The sequence below is a fragment of the Python bivittatus genome, unplaced genomic scaffold, assembly GCF_059951505.1.
Source record: "Python bivittatus isolate LINGU-HERP-01145 unplaced genomic scaffold, Pbiv_v1 ctg000020_np1212, whole genome shotgun sequence".
In the NCBI taxonomy this organism is placed as follows: Eukaryota; Metazoa; Chordata; class Lepidosauria; order Squamata; family Pythonidae; genus Python; species Python bivittatus.
The window spans coordinates 31,991,774-32,010,583 of NW_028277030.1; the positions used below are offsets into that span (position 1 = coordinate 31,991,774).

General features: G+C 42.0%; 2 protein-coding genes across 3 annotated transcripts in view; one reads left to right on the forward strand and one right to left on the reverse strand.

Annotated features, from left to right (window-relative positions):
- Positions 1-3,909: 3,909 nt before the first annotated feature.
- ACP1 (acid phosphatase 1) lies at positions 3,910-18,194 on the reverse strand. Of its 2 annotated transcripts, none has more exons than XM_007438463.4 (6): positions 18,054-18,194; positions 7,456-7,529; positions 7,098-7,211; positions 5,915-5,976; positions 4,186-4,291; positions 3,910-4,076 (listed from the first exon to the last, which is right to left on the reverse strand). In XM_007438463.4, exons 1-6 carry the CDS (start codon positions 18,094-18,096, stop codon positions 3,999-4,001), a joined length of 477 nt encoding a protein of 158 aa, XP_007438525.1. In that variant the 5' UTR covers positions 18,097-18,194; the 3' UTR covers positions 3,910-3,998. The 2 variants fall into 2 exon arrangements, with proteins under 2 accessions (XP_007438525.1, XP_007438524.1); XM_007438462.4 differs by lacking the exon at positions 7,098-7,211 and adding an exon at positions 7,268-7,381.
- SH3YL1 (SH3 and SYLF domain containing 1) overlaps positions 18,124-18,810 on the forward strand; it is a 33,707-nt gene continuing 33,020 nt past the window's right edge. The window contains exon 1 of the mRNA XM_088136696.1: positions 18,124-18,308. Within this exon, the coding sequence (XP_087992822.1) occupies positions 18,266-18,308 (43 nt within the window). The 5' untranslated portion in view covers positions 18,124-18,265. The remainder of the gene's footprint in view (positions 18,309-18,810) is intronic.

The window sequence follows — 18,810 nt, forward strand, 5'->3', positions numbered from 1 at the left end:
TTTCTAGTAGTAATGTATGGCTGTCCCCTTCATGGATCACTGCCTTGTCGTGGCGAAGGGGCTTGCGTAACTCAGTGAAGCCATGAGCTATACCGTGCAGGGCCACCCAAGACGGACAGGTCATGACAGAGAGTTCTGAAAAAATGTGGTCCACTGGAGAAGGAAATGGCAACCCACTCCAGTATCCTTGCCAAGAAAACCCCATGGACAATGTTAAAAGGCTAAAAGATATGATGCCGGAAGATGAGCCCCTCAGGTCGGAAGGTGTCCAATATGCTACTGGGGAAGAGCGGAGGGCATTTCCAAGTAGCTCCAGAAAGAGTGAAGCGGCTGGGCCAAAGCCGAAAGGACGTTCAGCTGTGGATGTATCTGGAAGCGAAAAGAAGGTCCGATGCTGTAAAGAACAATATTGTATAGGTACCTGGAATGTAAGATCTATGAACCAAGGCAAGCTGGATGTGGTCAAACATGAGATGACAAGATTGAACGTCGACATCTTGGGAATCAGCGAACTGAAATGGACGGGAATGGGTGAATTTAATTCGGGTGACCATTATATCTACTACTGTGGGCAAGAAACCCTTAGAAGAAATGGAGTTGCACTCATAGTGAATAAGAGAGTGGGAAAGGCAGTAATGGGGTACAACCTCAAAAACGACAGAATGATCTCAGTGCGTATCCAAGGCAAACCATTCAATATCACAGTCATCCAAGTCTATGCCCCAACCACTGATGCTGAAGAAGCTGAAGTTGACCGCTTCTATGAAGACCTACAACACCTTCTAGAACTAGCACCAAAAAGATGTCCTTTTCATCATAGGGGATTGGAATGCTAAAGTAGGAAGTCAAGGAGTAATCGGAATAACAGGCAAATTTGGCCTTGGAGTACAAAATGAAGCAGGGCAAAGGCTAATAGAGTTCTGTCAAGAGAACAAGCTAGTCATAGCAAACACTCTTTTCCAACAACACAAGAGACGACTCTACACATGGACATCACCAGATGGTCAATGCCGAAACCAGATTGATTATATACTTTGCAGCCAAAGATGGAGAAGCTCTATACAGACAGCAAAAACAAGACCAGGAGCTGACTGTGGCTCAGATCATGAGCTTCTTACTGCAAAATTTAGGCTTAAATTGAAGAATGTAGGGAAAACCACTAGACCACTCAGGTATGACTTAGATCATATTCCTTGTGAGTACACAGTGAAGGTGATGAATAGATTTAGAGGATTAGATTTGGTAGACAGAGTGCCTGAAGAACTATGGACGGAGGTCCGTAACATTGTACAGGAGGCAGCAACTAAAACCATCCCAAAGAAAAAGAAATGCAAGAAAGCCAAATGGCTGTCTGATGAGGCTTTACAAATAGCTGTGGAAAGAAGGAATGCGAAAAGCAAGGGTGAAAGGGAAAGATATAAGCAACTGAATGCAGATTTCCAGAGAATAGCCAGGAGAGATAAGAAGGCCTTCTTAAATGAACAATGCAAAGAAATTGAGGAAAACAATAGAATGGGGAAGACTAGAGATCTCTTCAAGAAAATTGGAGATATGAAAGGAACATTTAGTGCAAAGATGGGCATGATAAAGGACAAAAAAGGCAGGGACCTAACAGAAGCAGAAGAGATTAAGAAGAGGTGGCAAGAATACACAGAAGAACTATACAAGAAAGATCTTAATGTCCCTGATGTCCACGCTGGTGTGATCACTGACCTTGAGCCAGATATCCTAGAGAGTGAAGTCAAGTGGGCCTTAGGAAGCATTGCTAACAACAAAGCTAGTGGAGATGACAGGATTCCAGCTGAGTTATTTAAAATACTAAAAGATGATGGTGTTAAAGTGCTGCACTCAATATGCCAGCAAGTTTGGAAAACGCAACAGTGGCCACTGGATTGGAAAAGGTCAGTTTACGTTCCAATTCCAAAGAAGGGCAACGCCAAAGAATGCTCAAACTATCGCACAATTGCACTCATTTCACATGCTAGCAAGGTTATGCTCAAAATCCTACAAGCTAGGCTTCAGCAATATATGAACCGAGAACTACCGGATGTACAAGCTGGGTTTCGAAGAGGCAGAGGAACTAGAGATCAAATCGCCAACATTCGCTGGATCATGGAGAAAGCACGAGAGTTCCAGAAAAATATCTACTTCTGCTTCATTGACTATGCAAAAGCCTTTGATTGTGTGGATCACAACAAACTGTGGCAAATTCTTAAAGAGATGGGAATACCAGACCACCTTACCTGTCTCCTGAGAAATCTGTATGCGGGCCAAGAAGCAACAGTTAGAACCGGTCATGGAACAACCGATTGGTTCAAAATAGGGAAAGGTGTACGACAAGGCTGTATACTGTCACCCTGCTTATTTAACCTATATGCAGAGTACATCATGAGAAATGCCAGGCTGGAAGAATCACAAGCCGGAATTAAGATTGCAGGGAGAATCATCAACAACCTCAGATATGCGGACGATACCACCCTAATGGCAGAAAGTGAAGAAGAACTAAAGAGCCTCTTGATGAGGGTGAAAGAGGAGAGTGCAAAAGCTGGCTTGAAACTCAACATTAAAAAACTAAGATCATGGCATCTGGACCCATCAATTCCTGGCAAATAGAAGGGGTAGAAATGGAAGCAGTAACAGACTTCATTTATTTGGGCTCCAAGATCACCGCAGACGGAGACTGCAGCCATGAAATTAAAAGACGCTTGCTCCTTGGGAGGAAAGCTATGGCAAGCCTAGATAGCATATTAAAAAGCAGAGACGTCACCTTGCCGACAAAGATCCGCATAGTCAAAGCTATGGTTTTTCCAGTAGTAATGTATGGCTGTGAGAGCTGGACCATAAAAAAGGCTGAGCGCCGAAGAATTGATGCCTTTGAACTGTGGTGCTGGAGAAGACTCTTGAGAGTCCCCTGGACTGCTAGGAGGTCAAACCAGTCAATCTTAAAGGAAATCAACCCTGATTGCTCATTGGAAGGATCGATAATGAAGCTCAAGCTCAGATATTTTGGCCACCTAATGCGAAGAGAGATCTCTTTGGAGAAGACCCTGATGCTGGGAAAGATTGAAGGCAAAAGGAGAAGAGGACGGCAGAGGATGAGATGGTTAGATAGCATCACTGAAGCAATGAGCATGAAACTGAGCAAACTCAGGGAGGCAGTGAAGAACAGGAAGGCCTGGCGCAATATGGTTCATGGGGTCACGAAGAGTCGGACACGACTTAACGACTAAACAACAACAACAACAATGTATGGCTGTGAGAGCTGGACCATAAAGAAGGCTGAATGCCGAAGAATTGATGCCTTTGAACTGTGGTGCTGGAGAAGACTCTTAAGAGTCCCCTGGACTGCTAGGAGGTCAAACCAGTCAATCTTAAAGGAAATCAATCCTGACTGCTCATTGGAAGGATTGATAATGAAGCTCAAGCTTAGATACTCTGGTCACCTAATGCAAAGAGAGGACTCTTTGGAAAAGACCCTGATGCTAGGAAAGGTTGAAGGCAAACGGAGAAGGGGACGGCAGAGGATGAGATGGTTAGATAGCATCACTGAAGCAATGAGCATGAAACTGAGCAAACTCGGGGAGGCAGTGAAGGACAGGAAGGCCTGGCGCAATATGGTTCATGGGGTCACGTAGAGACGGACACGACTTAACGATTGAACAACAACAACATCTAAGATATATATATACATGCACATAAACACACACACACACACACACACATATGGAATCACACACATTTATTCAGTTAGTTTGGGACCAACAAATCTTCCTTACATAGATGACCAGCACAGTATTCATTCATGATATGTTTGATAAGATCAATTTGATTTTGAAAAAACTACTTCTCAAATAATATATACACATTAGGTGCACTACAAAATTAAAATTAAGAACACACAAATGTATCTATTTTAGAAGTACACTATCATAGTTTAATGTTAATTCAGATTTCAGACTAATATTACAGAATTATTGATTTCCATAAACATAACCACATCAATGAGGTTTTTCCAAGAATTCTTTACAGCATCTGAGACATTGCTGATAAACAGTTTCAAAATCTTCATCATTTCCCTGGAGGCGGGGAAAAAAAAGAGAAAACACAGAATCCTAAATTACAAACAATTTTTTTCTCTTAAGATAGCAATGGTGATTAAACAGATTAAATGGGGAAAATACTTACATAATATGGATCTTCAATAATAAGCTGTTTCTGTGGATCATAGCTACCGAGGAGTTCAATCTGAGCTTTGCAATTTTTAATTTGATTGCATTTTCTTCTCAAATCTCTACAATACAATAGATTAGTTAACTTTTCATTATTATTAAGTAAGGCATATCTTTTTCATCAGTATCACTATATATAAAAGAAACACCTGCACTTTTAATGGTGTAATGTAGTCCCCTGACAACAAAGGCATCTATTCACAATGAGATCCATGGTGAGGAACTTTCCATGGTTTTCAAGCATTTGGCCAAATGTAAACGGAAATGTATTAATAATTCATGTTGGAAGGAAAATTGGGGGGAAAAAGCAACAAATCTTAGTTTTACTTTCATCCAATAAAATGGGATGAAAAATCACAAGTAAAAATGTCACTGCATCTTTTTTTGGATACCTGCCAGTAGGAAATGGCTGACCTCTTGCAATTATCCAGAAAGGATAATTGTCAGAATGGAACATTTAAAGTAGACAAGCCACAACTAATTCATGATCCACCCCTCAGCCTGATGTAAAAGAGAGAATCCTAAAGCGAGAGGAAGATGTATGAATGTACAGGGAAGGTGCAGTTAAGAGATGTCAGTCTGTCTGTTGAATATGGAATTGCAATGAAAGTTCTGGGGATGAGGCAATGGAGCTGTGTTATGACCTTTCCCCACAGCCAAGTTAAAGTGCTATCCACCAGTCCTTTAACCAGCATAACATTTGTTGCACCTATCCTACCACAGGCATAATGCTGCCAAATGGTGGTGACTTTATTTGCTGTGTGCAGGCCATGTTAAGAAAAAGGACAGGTGGATTCCCCCAGCTTTGTTTCCTTCCTGATCCATCAAGCATCACCAGCTACCAGGAAAACATTTACCACTCCTTAATGTGGGATGGGGCTGGGGAGGAAGTTTAGTTCTAACAGATGGCTAGGCTGGTAGGTTTAGCATCTGCTAAAACTCACTCTGGCTTTGTGCACATGTTCATTCACACAAGTTCATTCAAAGAGAACTCAGCCTTCTATTGGATACAGGTTTAAAGTTCTTCTGAAAGAGTGCTAAACCTTTGTTCAAAAGCAGTCTAAGCAACAGCTGACAAACAAGGCAGAAGGGAGCTGCAGTGTGTAGTGGCAGAGAGGGAACTGGTAGTGGTCAGCTTACTATTTGGACTAATCTAGGTCTCTTTGCTCAGATATTAGAGGGGACAGGGTGTGCCGGCACCAGCTAAAGTGGCCCATAGGTGCTAGGAATCACCTCACTGTAACAGAATGGCCAGTAAAACTGCACCCACTGTAAAACTGCCACAGCTTGCGGCCTGCTTAATGGGGAAAATCTACTACTTAAAACTGGAATTCTGATGACCACCTAAAAATGTCCCAGATACAGACTGAGGACAAGATGAAAGTAACGTCAAAGAGACGCAGCAGAGAAAAGAGGTTTCTGAGGTGTGCCTGTGCTTTAGACATAAAGAAAGGCCCTAGAAGAGCTGTGTAATAAAAGAGAGGAGACCAACTGTAGTCAGCCCTGTTTTTCACAACTTAATGTTTCCGCTCTAATATTTTTATACATCCTAATTTATAAGATCTTACGTCTATTTAGAAAGAAGCACCACTGAATTTAACAGGGCTTTCCTTTAAGTGATGAGAAGAGAGAATGGTGGGGAATATAAAAATTGATTAGCAAAATTCACAGCTTTTATTACTTACCGTAGGTTGCTTTCATCCATACAAAGAATATAGTCAAACGTCAAGAAATCATCTTTCGTAATCTAAAATTCAATAGATATATTTAATTTTTAACCAAAGAAGAAAAAATTGCAAGTAGATTATTTATGAATAGTTCAAAAATGCACAAGATTGCTATTTGAACAAGAAGCAATATTTTTTGTTGTTTGCTGAAGAATGCCACCCAGAAAGAAACAAGGGTATTAGTATAATATCAAAACTGGTGATGGTCATTCTTTTGGCGAATATAATAAAAAATATCCTCCAAACATCCGCAACAAATAGTTGGATACAACTCCTAATCACAAGACATTTATTAAAAGAATCTAACTGAAAACTTGCTTTAATGGTATTTACAGTGACACCTCAATTCATTGGATCTTGATTTAATGGACTTCATGTTCAACAGATTTCTAATATGCAAATAAAGCCATCTGTGTGATCACATAATTTGCAGTATTTGCATAATTTACCAGAAATAGAGTTGGGCTAAGAAGGGGATCCAAGACAGTAATTAGTAATGACTCTAGTAGAGAGAATCTGATTTAAATCAAATAGATTGAATTCATAGTAACACTCATTTCTCAAAACTGCAGAAAGGTGCTGTGTTCACTGTTTCTCCTTCTCCTTCTAACCCTTTTATTTATATCCAGACTCACTGATCTTTTTTGTCTTTACATTTATAGAAAGAAGTCAGTTACAAGGTCTATTAACATTTCTCATCTCTATACTAGTAGAGTAGAATATAGCGAAATGTTCATGATTACATATTTTACGCAGAGTTTAAAATCTGAGTTAAATAAAAAATCCTATTTACATTTTTTGAAGTTAGATTTTTTTTAAAAAAATCATTTTAATCTGCCCTGGACTCCACTTTCTTCAGCACATGTAAACCCAAGCAAAGTGGTGTCCAAAAGTATTTGTCCAAACTGAGGAAATGGCTAATCACACCCCCAGTAAAGGTCTGTAGCAAAACCCCACATACAGAGGTGGCATCTGAATCAGGTTACAGTGTTATCAGTATCTATAACTTGGCTTCAATTTTACAAAGATGTTGTACTGAATATTCAATATTTAATACTTTATCCACCCTTGTACAGAACAGAAAAAGTTGCAGTGTATAGACAAGCCCATGGTTTCCTGAAAAAAACACAATTCTTTCTACCTGTCGTGCTTTATGAGCTGTTTCAATTTCATGATTTCTTAGACAGCTTAAAGCCCTTGGATCTGGATAGCGTCCCACATTCCAGTCAGAAACAGCACCACTGTCTATTATCCACTGCAAACAATAAGAACATAGGTAGACACACATTTAAAAGAATATGGGTACAGTACCTGCCTGGCAATATGATTCATAATTATGCCATGTTTTCTCATGCAATTCTGGCCTCGATAATCTGGAGGGTTTCCTATTTCATATGTAGAGGTTGCTGCACTGTCTATCCTCCACTACAGAAAAACAAAGTGATTCGTTTAAATAATGCTAGCAGAAAAATGGCTTGAGTGATTAAAATGAAGTTTACCTTGTTTTCAATGTTTTCCTCAGTTACAAGTTTTTTAAAAACAGCTTCAGCTATGGGAGACCGGCAAATATTCCCTGTAGAAATAAAGATTCAGTTCAATGATTCTAAAATACAGTTTCACATATATTGAAAAAATCTAGGTAGTCACCAGGCCTATGTGGGCAGGTGTGAGGAAGGAGAAAGGGCGATATTGGTCTCTTTTTGGCTTCAGCCAAAGGCAAATCTCCTAATCTCTCCTGGCCTGGAGAGAGCCACTGACTTGCTTTCCAGTTATGTCTTCCTTTTTTAATGTAGGTACTATTTAATTAATTTATATACCTTCTTTCCATGTAAGATAGCCAATGCTAAGCGGAAAATAAACATTACCGAAACTCTAAAAACACATTAATTTTAAAAAGGCAACACTTGTCAAGCTTAACAGGCATACCAGCCTACCAACAAACAAGGTCCCTAATAAAAATATTTTTCCTGTTCACACTAATATAATCCAGAAGGAGCCAACCTGTTTCAAAGTCTGGGAATAACAAATACATATGTATTATTTCACCAAAAGCACTAAGAAGAGACTAGCTGTATGACAGAAGTATATTGAATGCATCAACATTATAAGGTTTTTACTGGTTTCCAGTAGACTTGGGAAGACTTATGATGTAGGCATTCTCAATCCTTATATTCCACCATCCTTCCAAAATTACTGTTTTACCAACTTATCTCATTGTGATTGGCAATAGGTTCAAGCCTAGAGTTTGAGGGCTTTAAATCCAATAGACAATTTCCTGGTGAAACTACAGGCTAGAAAACACTCAAATAAATTTAATTGTCCTATTGCAAGAAATGTTTTGCAGTCTTCTAACTCCACATTAATAAAATATTTAACTGAGCTTCATGGAGAAGATACAAGATTGAGAACAACATAAATTCTTTCCTACCTATACAGTACCTTATTCACTGTTCCTACAAATTAGATTTCAAATTTGACTTGAGTGACCCAATGTAAGTCATCTACTCCCCCACCCCAATATACTAACCACTATAGACAACAGGCTGCCTCAGGACTTAGACTCATACTTAAAGTGGTATTATTAATGGATACAACTAAGCTTACTATTTTGGTTTCATTCTGTCTGTCACTTTGCAAAGGTGTTTTTTATTATTATTTTTAATCTGCTCTTCAACTTATATTTATAACACATCACCCCACAAAATAAAACCTAAAATAAGCTCAGAGTAAATGTAGGGTTGTTTTTTCCCACAATAGACATGATTGTTCAAAGTAACTGAAGAGAGGCAGTGTGGTGAAGGACTGAATATATTTCCAGAGTTTAAAAATAAAGGAGGAAAAAATTAGTCCCATAATCACACTAACATACTTGACAAGTCACAAAGGATGAATTTTCTGAATTTCTGACTGAATAATTTGATGCAACTATGTCACAGTAAACTGCAATTAATTAACCATTGCTAGCAGAACAATGAAATGTATTTTCTGTGACACCGATCCAATATTGTCATACAAATGGATATGGATTAGAACAATTCTCTTAAATACCAAGTAAATCACATTAATATCACTTGGTCAGATCAGTACTATTATGATTTTAACAGACAAATTATAAGTTTACTTAACATCTGTTAATTAATATTGTCCATAGGGCTACCACATCTGGGCTGCAAAATTAAGATAATCATTAGTTGGCAGGAAAGAGATAACACTCTATTTGCTGCCATCTAGTGGCTATCTAGAGGTTTGCATTCGAGATGTGGTAGTCCTGACAGTTCAAACAGATAGCTCACATACAAGTTCCAGTGAACTGTGCTTACAAAACTTCTTTTGACTGGTGATAACCTACCATGCAATGTTTTACCATATATCTTATTTATTATTTTTTTCTTATTTATTAAACTTATACCCACCCATCTCCCCCTAATCGGGGACTATGGGCGGCTCACAACTCATTAAAACAATAAATAAATATACAATTCCATAAAACCTAAAACCTGTACAAAACAATTACTAAAGAGTCCAGGAAGCCGATGGTTCAGAGCAGCAAACACCAGACCTTTAAGGGGCTAGCCATCCCCACACCTGATGTTTCCTCCCCTCCCACAGGCCAGATGGCAGAGCCAGGTCTTCAAATCCCTCCGGAAGGCCAGGAGTGAGGGGGCCTGTCTCATCTCCGGGGGCAAGATGTTCCAAAGGGCGGGGGCTACAGCAGAGAAGGCCCCCCTTCTGGACCCCACTAGTTGGAGCTCTTTTACCGAGGGGGTCCAGAGCATGCCCTCTCTGTGTGATCAGGTGGGACGGGTTGAAGTCATGGGGAAGAAGCAGTCCTTCAGGTAACCTGGTCCCATGCCATGTAGGGCTTAAAAGGTGATAACCAACACTTTGAATTGGACCTAGAAGCAAACTGGTACCCAATGCAGCTCGTGGAGCAACAGTGTTATATAGGTCCTTCTTGGGGCTCCAAAAATAGCCCATGTGGCTGCATTCTGGACTGTAGCTTTCAGATACTCTTCAAGGGTAGCTCCATGTAGAGCGCATTGCAGTAGTCTATCTGGGAGATAACAAGGGCATGAGTGGCTGTTCAAAGGGCATCCTGATTCAGGAAAGTTGTACAAAGGCCCTCCTGGCCACGGATGCCACCTGCTCTTCAAGCAGGAGCCGTGAGTCCAGGAGGACCCTCAAATTATGCACTGGGTCTGTCTGGGGCAGTGCTAGCACCAAAGATGACACAGTCCCGGATACAGAGGAGCCATTAACTCAGAGCCACTCCGTCTTACCAGGATTCAGCTGAAGCCTGTTGTTCCCCATCCAGACCCTTACAGCCTCCAGGCACCATGAAAGGGCAGTCACAGCATCACTTACCTCACCTGGGATGGAGATGTATAATTGAGTATTATCAGCATACTGATGATACCTCATCCCATGATGGTGGATGATCTCACCCAGCAGTTTCATGTAGATGTTGAAAAGGAGAGGAGAGAGAACCGAAGCCTGCGGCACCCCACAAAGGAGGGGCCAAGGATGGGACCTCTCACTCCCTATCACCACTGACTGGGATCGGCCCTGAAGAGAGGAGGTGAACCACCACAAGACCGTGCTGCCCACCCCCAATTCCCTGAGTCGTCCCTGAGGATACCATGGTCAATGATATCGAAAGCCGCTGAGAGATCAAGGAGAGCAAGGATGGTCGCGCTTCCACCATTCCGCTCCCGCCAGAGATCATCCGTAAGTGCGACCAATGCCATTTCCATTCCATAACTGGGCCTGAAACCTGACTGGAAAGGGTCCAGATAATCCATTTCCTCAAGAACACTTTGGAGCTGTGATGCCACCACTTTCTCAACCACCTTCCTCAGGGAGGTGGGACCTATTCGAATGGTCCGCCCCCGGCGACTGATGGACCCGCATGGGTTCCAAAGGGAGCTGGGGGTTGTTCCTGAGGCCTTGCTGCATGGCCCAGCGGAGGCTCTGGCCGCAGCCTGGAACAAGGAGGCGGCTGGGGCCTTGGACAGGATCGCGCTTGTGCGTCCTCTTTTGGCCCATCACCCCTGGCACTCCCCGTGGTTCACGGAGGAGCTGAGGGAGCTGAAAAGGGCCAAGGGACGTCTAGAGCGCCACTGGCGGAAAACTGGGGATGAACACGGGTTAGAGCTGCTATTAAGGCCTACCTAGTGGCGGTAAGGGCAGCGAAACGTCAACATTTCTCTGCTCTTATTGCATCCTCAGAGTGCCACCCTGAAGCCCTGTTTAGGGTCACCCGGGCCCTCCTGGGAAAAGGGGGGGCAGAGGACTACTTGCAGGGTCGTGCAGAGGAATTTGCTGAACACCTGATGGATAAAACCGCTCAGATCCATTCTCAGTTGGAAGCCAAGCGTGGAGTACGTCCAGGGGAGTTGCCCAGGGAGCGTTCTTGCCCAGTTATCTGGGAACCGTTTGATCCCGTTGCCCCTGAGGAAGTGGACAGGGTCCTTGGGGCTGTCAGTGCGACCACCTGTGGTTTAGATCCTTGTCCCTCCTGGTTAGTTAAAGCTACCAAGGAGGTGACTTTAGGGTGGATTCTGGCGGTGGTTAATTCATCCTTGCAGGAGGGGGTGTTTCCGAAGCCTTTTAAAGAGGCTTTGGTCCGCCCATTCCTCAAGAAACCGTTGCTAGACCCCACCCTCCTGGACAATTTTCGTCCAGTCTCCCACCTCCCCTTTTTAGGAAAGGTGGTAGAAAAGGTGGTCACGCGGCAGCTTCAGAGGATGCTGGAGGAAACGGATTATCTGGACCCCTATCAGTCAGGATTCAGGGCCGGTTATGGGACAGAAACAGCATTGGTCGCACTTTTAGATGATCTCTGGCGAGAGCGGGATGGGGGGAGTACATCCATCCTTGCTCTTCTTGACCTCTCGGTGGCTTTCGATACCATCGACCATGGTATCCTTTTGGGTCGGCTGCAGGAGTTGGGGCTGGGTGGCACAATGTTGTGCTGGTTCAGCTCCTTTCTCCAAGGCCGAACCCAATCGGGGTTGATAGGGAGCAAGAGGTCCAGCCCCCGGCCCCTACTTTGTGGGGTGCCACAGGGATCAGTGCTTTCACCGCCCCTATTTAATATCTACATGAAACTGCTGGGTGAGATCATCCGGCACCATGGGGTGAGGTATCATCAGTATGCTGATGATACCCAACTATACATCTCCATCCCAGGTGCCTTAAGTGACGCTGTGACTGCCCTCTTGCGGTGCCTGGAGGCTGTGGGGGCCTGGATGGGGGACAACAGGCTTCAGCTGAACCCTGGTAAGATGAAGTGGCTGTGGATACGGGGAGCCTCAAGATCTAGGAACTTGTCATCTTTGGTTCTTGACGGGGTTGCACTACCCCAGACAAACCCGGTGCGTAATCTGGGGGTTCTCCTGGACTCACGACTCCTGCTCGAAGAGCAGGTGGCAGTCGTGGCTAGGAGGGCCTTTGCACAACTTCGTGTTGTGCGGCAGTTACGCCCCTTCCTGGATCAGGAGGACCTCCACATGGTCATTCATGCCCTGGTCACCTCCAGGTTGGACTACTGTAATGTGCTCTACATGGGGCTACCCTTGAAGAGTATCCAGAAGCTACAGCTGGTGCAGAATGCGGCGGCGTGGACAGTTCTTAATGCCCCTAGGAGGGCACGTATAACACCGCTGTTGCATGAGCTGCATTGGTTACCAGTTTGTTTCCGGGTCCAATTCAAGGTGTTGGTCATCACCTTTAAAGCTGTTCATGGCACGGGACCAGGTTATCTGAGGAACCGCCTCGCCCCAGTCATTTCAGCCTGTCCCACTCGGTCCAGCAGAAGGGGCAGGTTGCAGACCCCACCAGTCAAGGAATTTCAATTGGTGGGGTCTAGGCAGAGAGCCTTTTCTGCTGCAGTGCCCGCCCTATGGAACATCCTGCCTCCTGAGGTGTGGTGTTCCCCCTCCCTCATGGCCTTCAGGAAAGGGATCAAATCCTGGCTCTGCCAGAAGGCCTGGGGGGCAGAGGGGGGCCCGCACCTGTGGAGATGGCTGGTGGGGTGATGGGTTGTCCCCCCCCCCAGCATCTTACAAGTTTTTTAGGGCTAAAATCATAGGAGGTTTTTAGGGCATTTTTAACATATATTTTTAATTATTTATAGATTTTATCCATGTTTGGAGAGACCTGTGTTTTTTCTTCTTTTTTATTATTGTGAGCTGCCCAGAGTCACCCATTGGGGGAGATGGGCGGCATACAAGTCTGAAAATAAATAAATAAATAAAAATAAATAAAAAGGGGAGGTGGGAGACTGGATGGAAATTGTCCAGTACTGTAGGATCCAGGGAGAGTTTCTTGAGGAGGGGGTGCACCAACACTTCTTTAAAGGCAGCTGGAAACACTCCCTCCTGCAAGGATGTATTAACTATCCCCTGGAGCCAACCACATGCCACCTCCCGAGCTGCTTTCACCAGCCAGGAGGGGCATGGGTCCAAATGGTAAGTGGTGGCCTTCACAGTCCAGAGGATCCCGTCCACTTCCTCAGGAACAACAAGATCAAACTGTTCCCAGATAACTGGGTAAGAATGATCCCCTGGTATCTTTCCAGACCCTGTCCCATGCTCAGAGTCTAACTTGGAATGAATCTGAGCGATTTTGTCCTGCAGGCGCTCTGAAAATTCCTCCACACGGCCCTGCAAATGAATCACCAGATCCCCCTTACCAAGGAGGGATCTACTGATCCCAAACAGGGCCACTGGGTGGCACTCTGCAGATGCGATAAGGGCGGAGAAGTATTGGCACTTCGCTGCTCTTATTGCCACAATGTAGGCCTTGATAGCGGCTCTAACCTGTGTTCAATATTTCAGAATATATTATCAAATAAGATAATGATTATCTGCTATATATCTGACTATTATTTATTTATATTTCAAATTTAGTCACCACCCATCTCACTCATATATAGCAAGGTCAAACATAACATCTGACCTGCTCAATCATACCAAATGTTCATGTAATCCAGCATTAAATACAATTCATTGAAAATGACTCCTGTGGGTTCCTCATTAAAATGTATGGGACCTTCTAAAACTGTGCAGGTATGAATTGGGCTCACAAAGACTATTTTTTTTTCTTTTTTGTACTGATGTATATGATGGCTATGTTTTTCAAAATGAATACTGCCATTTATGCCCTGCACCCCAATATGTAAGAACAGGAGAAGACAGTGCCCATATTGGTTTGGCCCTATTATGCTATATGAACTAAGGCTGTTGTTCAGAACAAATACAGTGGTACCTCGGGTTACGAACGCCTCTGTTAACGAACTTTTTGGGTTACGACCAGCTCCGGCCGCAAAAATTTACCTCGGTTTGCGAACTCCGCCTCGGGTTACGAACTGGATCTGCGGCCATTTTCCCTGCTGCCACGCGGTCGCAGCTTCCTGTGGGCGAGATCGCGGTAGCAAGGAGACGTTCGGTGAGGCTTGTGGTGTTTTGTGGCGTTTTGGAAGGTTTTTGGTGTGCTTGTCAGCATGGCTCCAAAGAAAGTAATTTGCTTCGGGTTGTGACCAATTCAGGTTGTGACCAGAGTCACGGAACGGATTAAGTTCGTAACCCGAGGTATAATATAGTACTCCACTGAAGCTGTGCACTAATAATTGTTCAGATAACATTCTGAAGGAACATAGTTACAGTAGTGTACTGCTTTCCTTCTTCACTGTAAGGATATGTTATATATAGGTCTTTAATGTTGTTACTCTTTCTCAATTTCATCTTTACATGTAACATATGTCATTTATTGTCAATAACACTATGTACAGTAATTCTTCAAGCACTACATAGCTTACTATTTGCTATGTAAATAATATCTACTCTTTTTTATTACAAATTGAAAACAGATGGCATAGTGATATTTGACTAGCACTATACTTTGAAATTAATGTAAAAATAAGAATTGTACTATAACATATAATCTTAAACATTTCACAGATGAAACGAGAAATACTTTTGTAATGCTGCTATCCTCACACCAACTCCTCTTCTCTTATATGTTGATGATACCTGCTGTAGAGGCCATGTTTGCACCAAATATTAAGTCAGAGTAGGTAAGCAAACCTATCAGCAACAAGCAGCAAACACACTGCTGAATCACTTTCACTTGGATTCTTCTAGAAATGGTTCAGATAATCAAAAACTAAGCAAGATAGAATTACACACCCCCAAAAAACCACCTCTGGCCTGTTGTCCCTCTAATATATTTGGATCATAAGTCAACTTCAAATTCTATTCTGGGCTGTTAGAGCAGACAAACCAGAAATACAGAATCGGATGTATTTTTGTATATTAAATTTCTGGTTACTTCAATCATTCTCATGTGCAGGAGAAAGTGAAAGCAATTGAGTAGCAGAGTCCTTTTACCAATATGTTAGAATCCTCAATACATGCTAACCATCTTGCATGAATGCACCAATGTGTATTCATTTTATGCACTATCCTATCTTCTGTCCTATGCTATCTGACTTCAAAAGTAGGGTGTGCTTATAAAAATACTATGACAGTACTTTAAAAAATATTTAGTAGATCTGGTTGTACTTAGTACAGCATAGCTGCAACTAACAAAATAATGCTGGTCAAGTTTAATTCACATACTGGCTTCACACAGCACTTTAAACTATAAGTTATTTGCTTATTTTATGACGTAAATTATTTGAACTCATACTTGATGGTTTGCTAAATGTTATGATTTAGTATATGGAAAACCAGCCACTGGGGCTTATTCAATAAGCTATGGTTACACAGAATATAAACCCAATCATTGCATCAACTCATTTTCCATTCCACAAATATTCAAAGAGGAGTTATACAGAGCTGTGACTGTATTCACAAAAAATTACTTGCGCATTCCTTAATGCAATTATCAGAAATTAAATCAGTCATGACTAATCTGCCACACTGAGTTAACAGAAATTGGGGCCTCAAACCTCTACACACTTTTCTGATACTAAGTTTTATTGAATTTAATGTGATTAACCTTGGAGTAAACATGTATAGGATTATATTATAATTGTACTTAATTTTCTACAGACTAGGGCCACAGTTCACCAAAACCATAGTGTACCAACAAGACAAACTGAATAGAATACATTTTAATAAAGTCTCCACAGTGCAGATAAATAATTCAAGCCATAGAATGGCATCTGAAATGGTCACTAGCAAAATTCAGTGAGAATGATGGAATTCTACTCTAACAATTACAAACTGAAACCCAGTAATAAAGTCCCAGAAAGTAATTCTGAGTAGTGATGGCTATAGCAGACCACAATGATCCCAAAATACTGACATATATGTGGTAACATCACCATGCAAATGCTATGATACTTGGTTCCAACATCTGATTCAAATATGTATGTCATGGCATTTGCAGGATGACAGCATAATCCACATTTCATTACTTGTTCTCCTCCAACCCCCCCTTCCAGATGCTCATTATTCTGAGTTTTGGATTAATAATTATCAGAATGCAGATGACTATCTGCTCTGCTTCACCTTTCCATCTATGCAGAATTACATTTGAAGATACTTTATTATATCAACCTGCCGGCATATTAAGATATCTTTTTATAGCCGTTATATATCTGTTTACATATCTGCAAGCATAAGTAAAAGTGCTTTTAGGCAGTGATCCTTTCCATATGAAAAAGTGATTAGGATTCAACACGTCAAAATGGGCACAAAAGTCTTGTCTACTGCTACCTTTTCATAATTCTTAAGATTTTATACAGGTACCTGTTTTTGTGGTGTTACTTATTTTGTGACATGTGATTAGTAGGCTAAATGTTGTTTAAATATTATCATAAACTGATACTGCTTTATTTTATAGTATTTGCAAATTTCTTCATTTAATTATGATTGTTTTATAGTTTTTAATGGTTTAAGTTAGATATTACACATTCCCTTTAAAATGTTTCATACAGAGTTTATCTTAATTAAATAAATATAATTGGTATATATTCTATTCTGCCTTTTTAAAATGTCTCTTTAAAAGCTTGATTTGTATAATATCACCTTCTTTAACAGTTCTAGTTGGTATTATTTACAGCTGTTCAATTTTCAGTGCCTCTTTTTTGAATGACAGGAGACCCATTGGTACCCAAAAAACAAGCAAGATATATGACAGGCTTTAGAGAACTTTTATATTATGAGTGAAATCCTATTTGCTGTTCTTTAAATCCAAGCCACTTGTTTCAATCAATGAATGTCCTGTGTACTTCAGTACATGCCACAGCTGCCTAGTGAATCCATCATCCAGCTTTTCAGACAAATTAGAATGAAAGGTCTTCTAGCAAATCAGGAGAAGAGGGCATAAATGGCATGCAAGCAGAGTAATTTTATACTGCTTACTGTTAGTTTCAACATCACAAATTAACTTGAAAAGGGCAAGGGGGAATGTGAGAATATATATATATATATATATATATATATATATATATATATATATAATAAAATTATGAAGCAAATGGACTAAAAATGTATAGACTATCTGGATTCACTAGATAACACTGAAGGTTTTCAAAAGAAAACAATGCAGTCAGAAGCAGGGTCATATTCTCCTCTCCCCTCTGAAGAATGATGCACGCTTGCCAAGATAAACAGTTTATCTTTCCGCCGTTCAATTATTCCCCCTCTTCGCGAACCGCAGGGCGGGTAAACTGAGTTGTCCAGACAAAAGCACCCTCACTCCTACTGCTATGATAAATATGAAACTGCTGATGCCAGAGAGGCAGGCAAAGGATGCAATCTAGGAGCTCTGGAAAAATGCAAGAGATGTTCAGAAGGAGCGGCAAAGATGAGAGATGAGAAACAAGGAATATTTGCAATTTTATTTATAAAATTACAATAAATATAATAAATTATATGTATTTATTCCTTATTTATCATTCTTGGAAAGAGAGGGAAAAAGGAGGGGGAAACGTAGTAACCTCCTCCTTCAATTTCTATTCTTTCCTTTCTCGTCTCTTATTGGTCTCTGTATCAAAATAAAAGGAAAGGTCAACAGCTAATGCCCCCCATTTTTTGCCAACCGGTGCATCCCACCTTTCTCTCGCCCTACAAACGCCACTCACCCAGGCACACGAATAAAACGGACTTCGCTTCCCCAGCCGCCATAATTGCTCAAAACCCTGAAGGCAACGAACGAAGGAAAAGGAGAGAAAGCCGTTCTCGAACTGACGTAAAACCTCTTTTCCCCGCTTTACGGCAACGGCCAGGTCCGTCTTCGTCTATTGCCTGGATTTTAATTTATAATGACAGAACGAGAGAACTTTTGCCTGTTTTGATGAGGAATAAATGGAATGTTAAACTACGCCCCCAAGATATTGGTAAGATGCCCTGCTTACTGACATCCTTCGCTCATTTATCCCTGTAAAAATCAGGCACTGGGGAGGTCAACTATTCCCCTCCCAAATGCACCTGCTTCAGGTGAGCGGCAGCAGAATTAGCCGCCGTCTCGCCCAGGCGAAAGGGGTCGGTGGCATGCGACGGTGCTCCTTTTCTCGCGTGGCTTTTGTCAAGAGGAGCTTGTCCAGTGAGGGTTTCGAGCTTGTGCGCGGACCCCCGGCAGAAGTAAGTATCCGGATGAGGTTGGTCTGCGAAGGAGAGGGTTTAATATACTGGGCTCTGAGGAAGGTTGTGGGGTTGGTCCACCAGGGTCGGGATCTGCGTTTATTTCCCCCTTGGGTCGCACACATCCGTCCACGGATTCCTCGATGAAATTCATGGGTTATCCTCCGCGTTTGAGAGAAACGACTGAGTTCCAAAACTCTTGATCTGAAACAAGTCCAGTTACGAGTCGGTGAGGCTGCCCAAGAATAAGAAACTTTT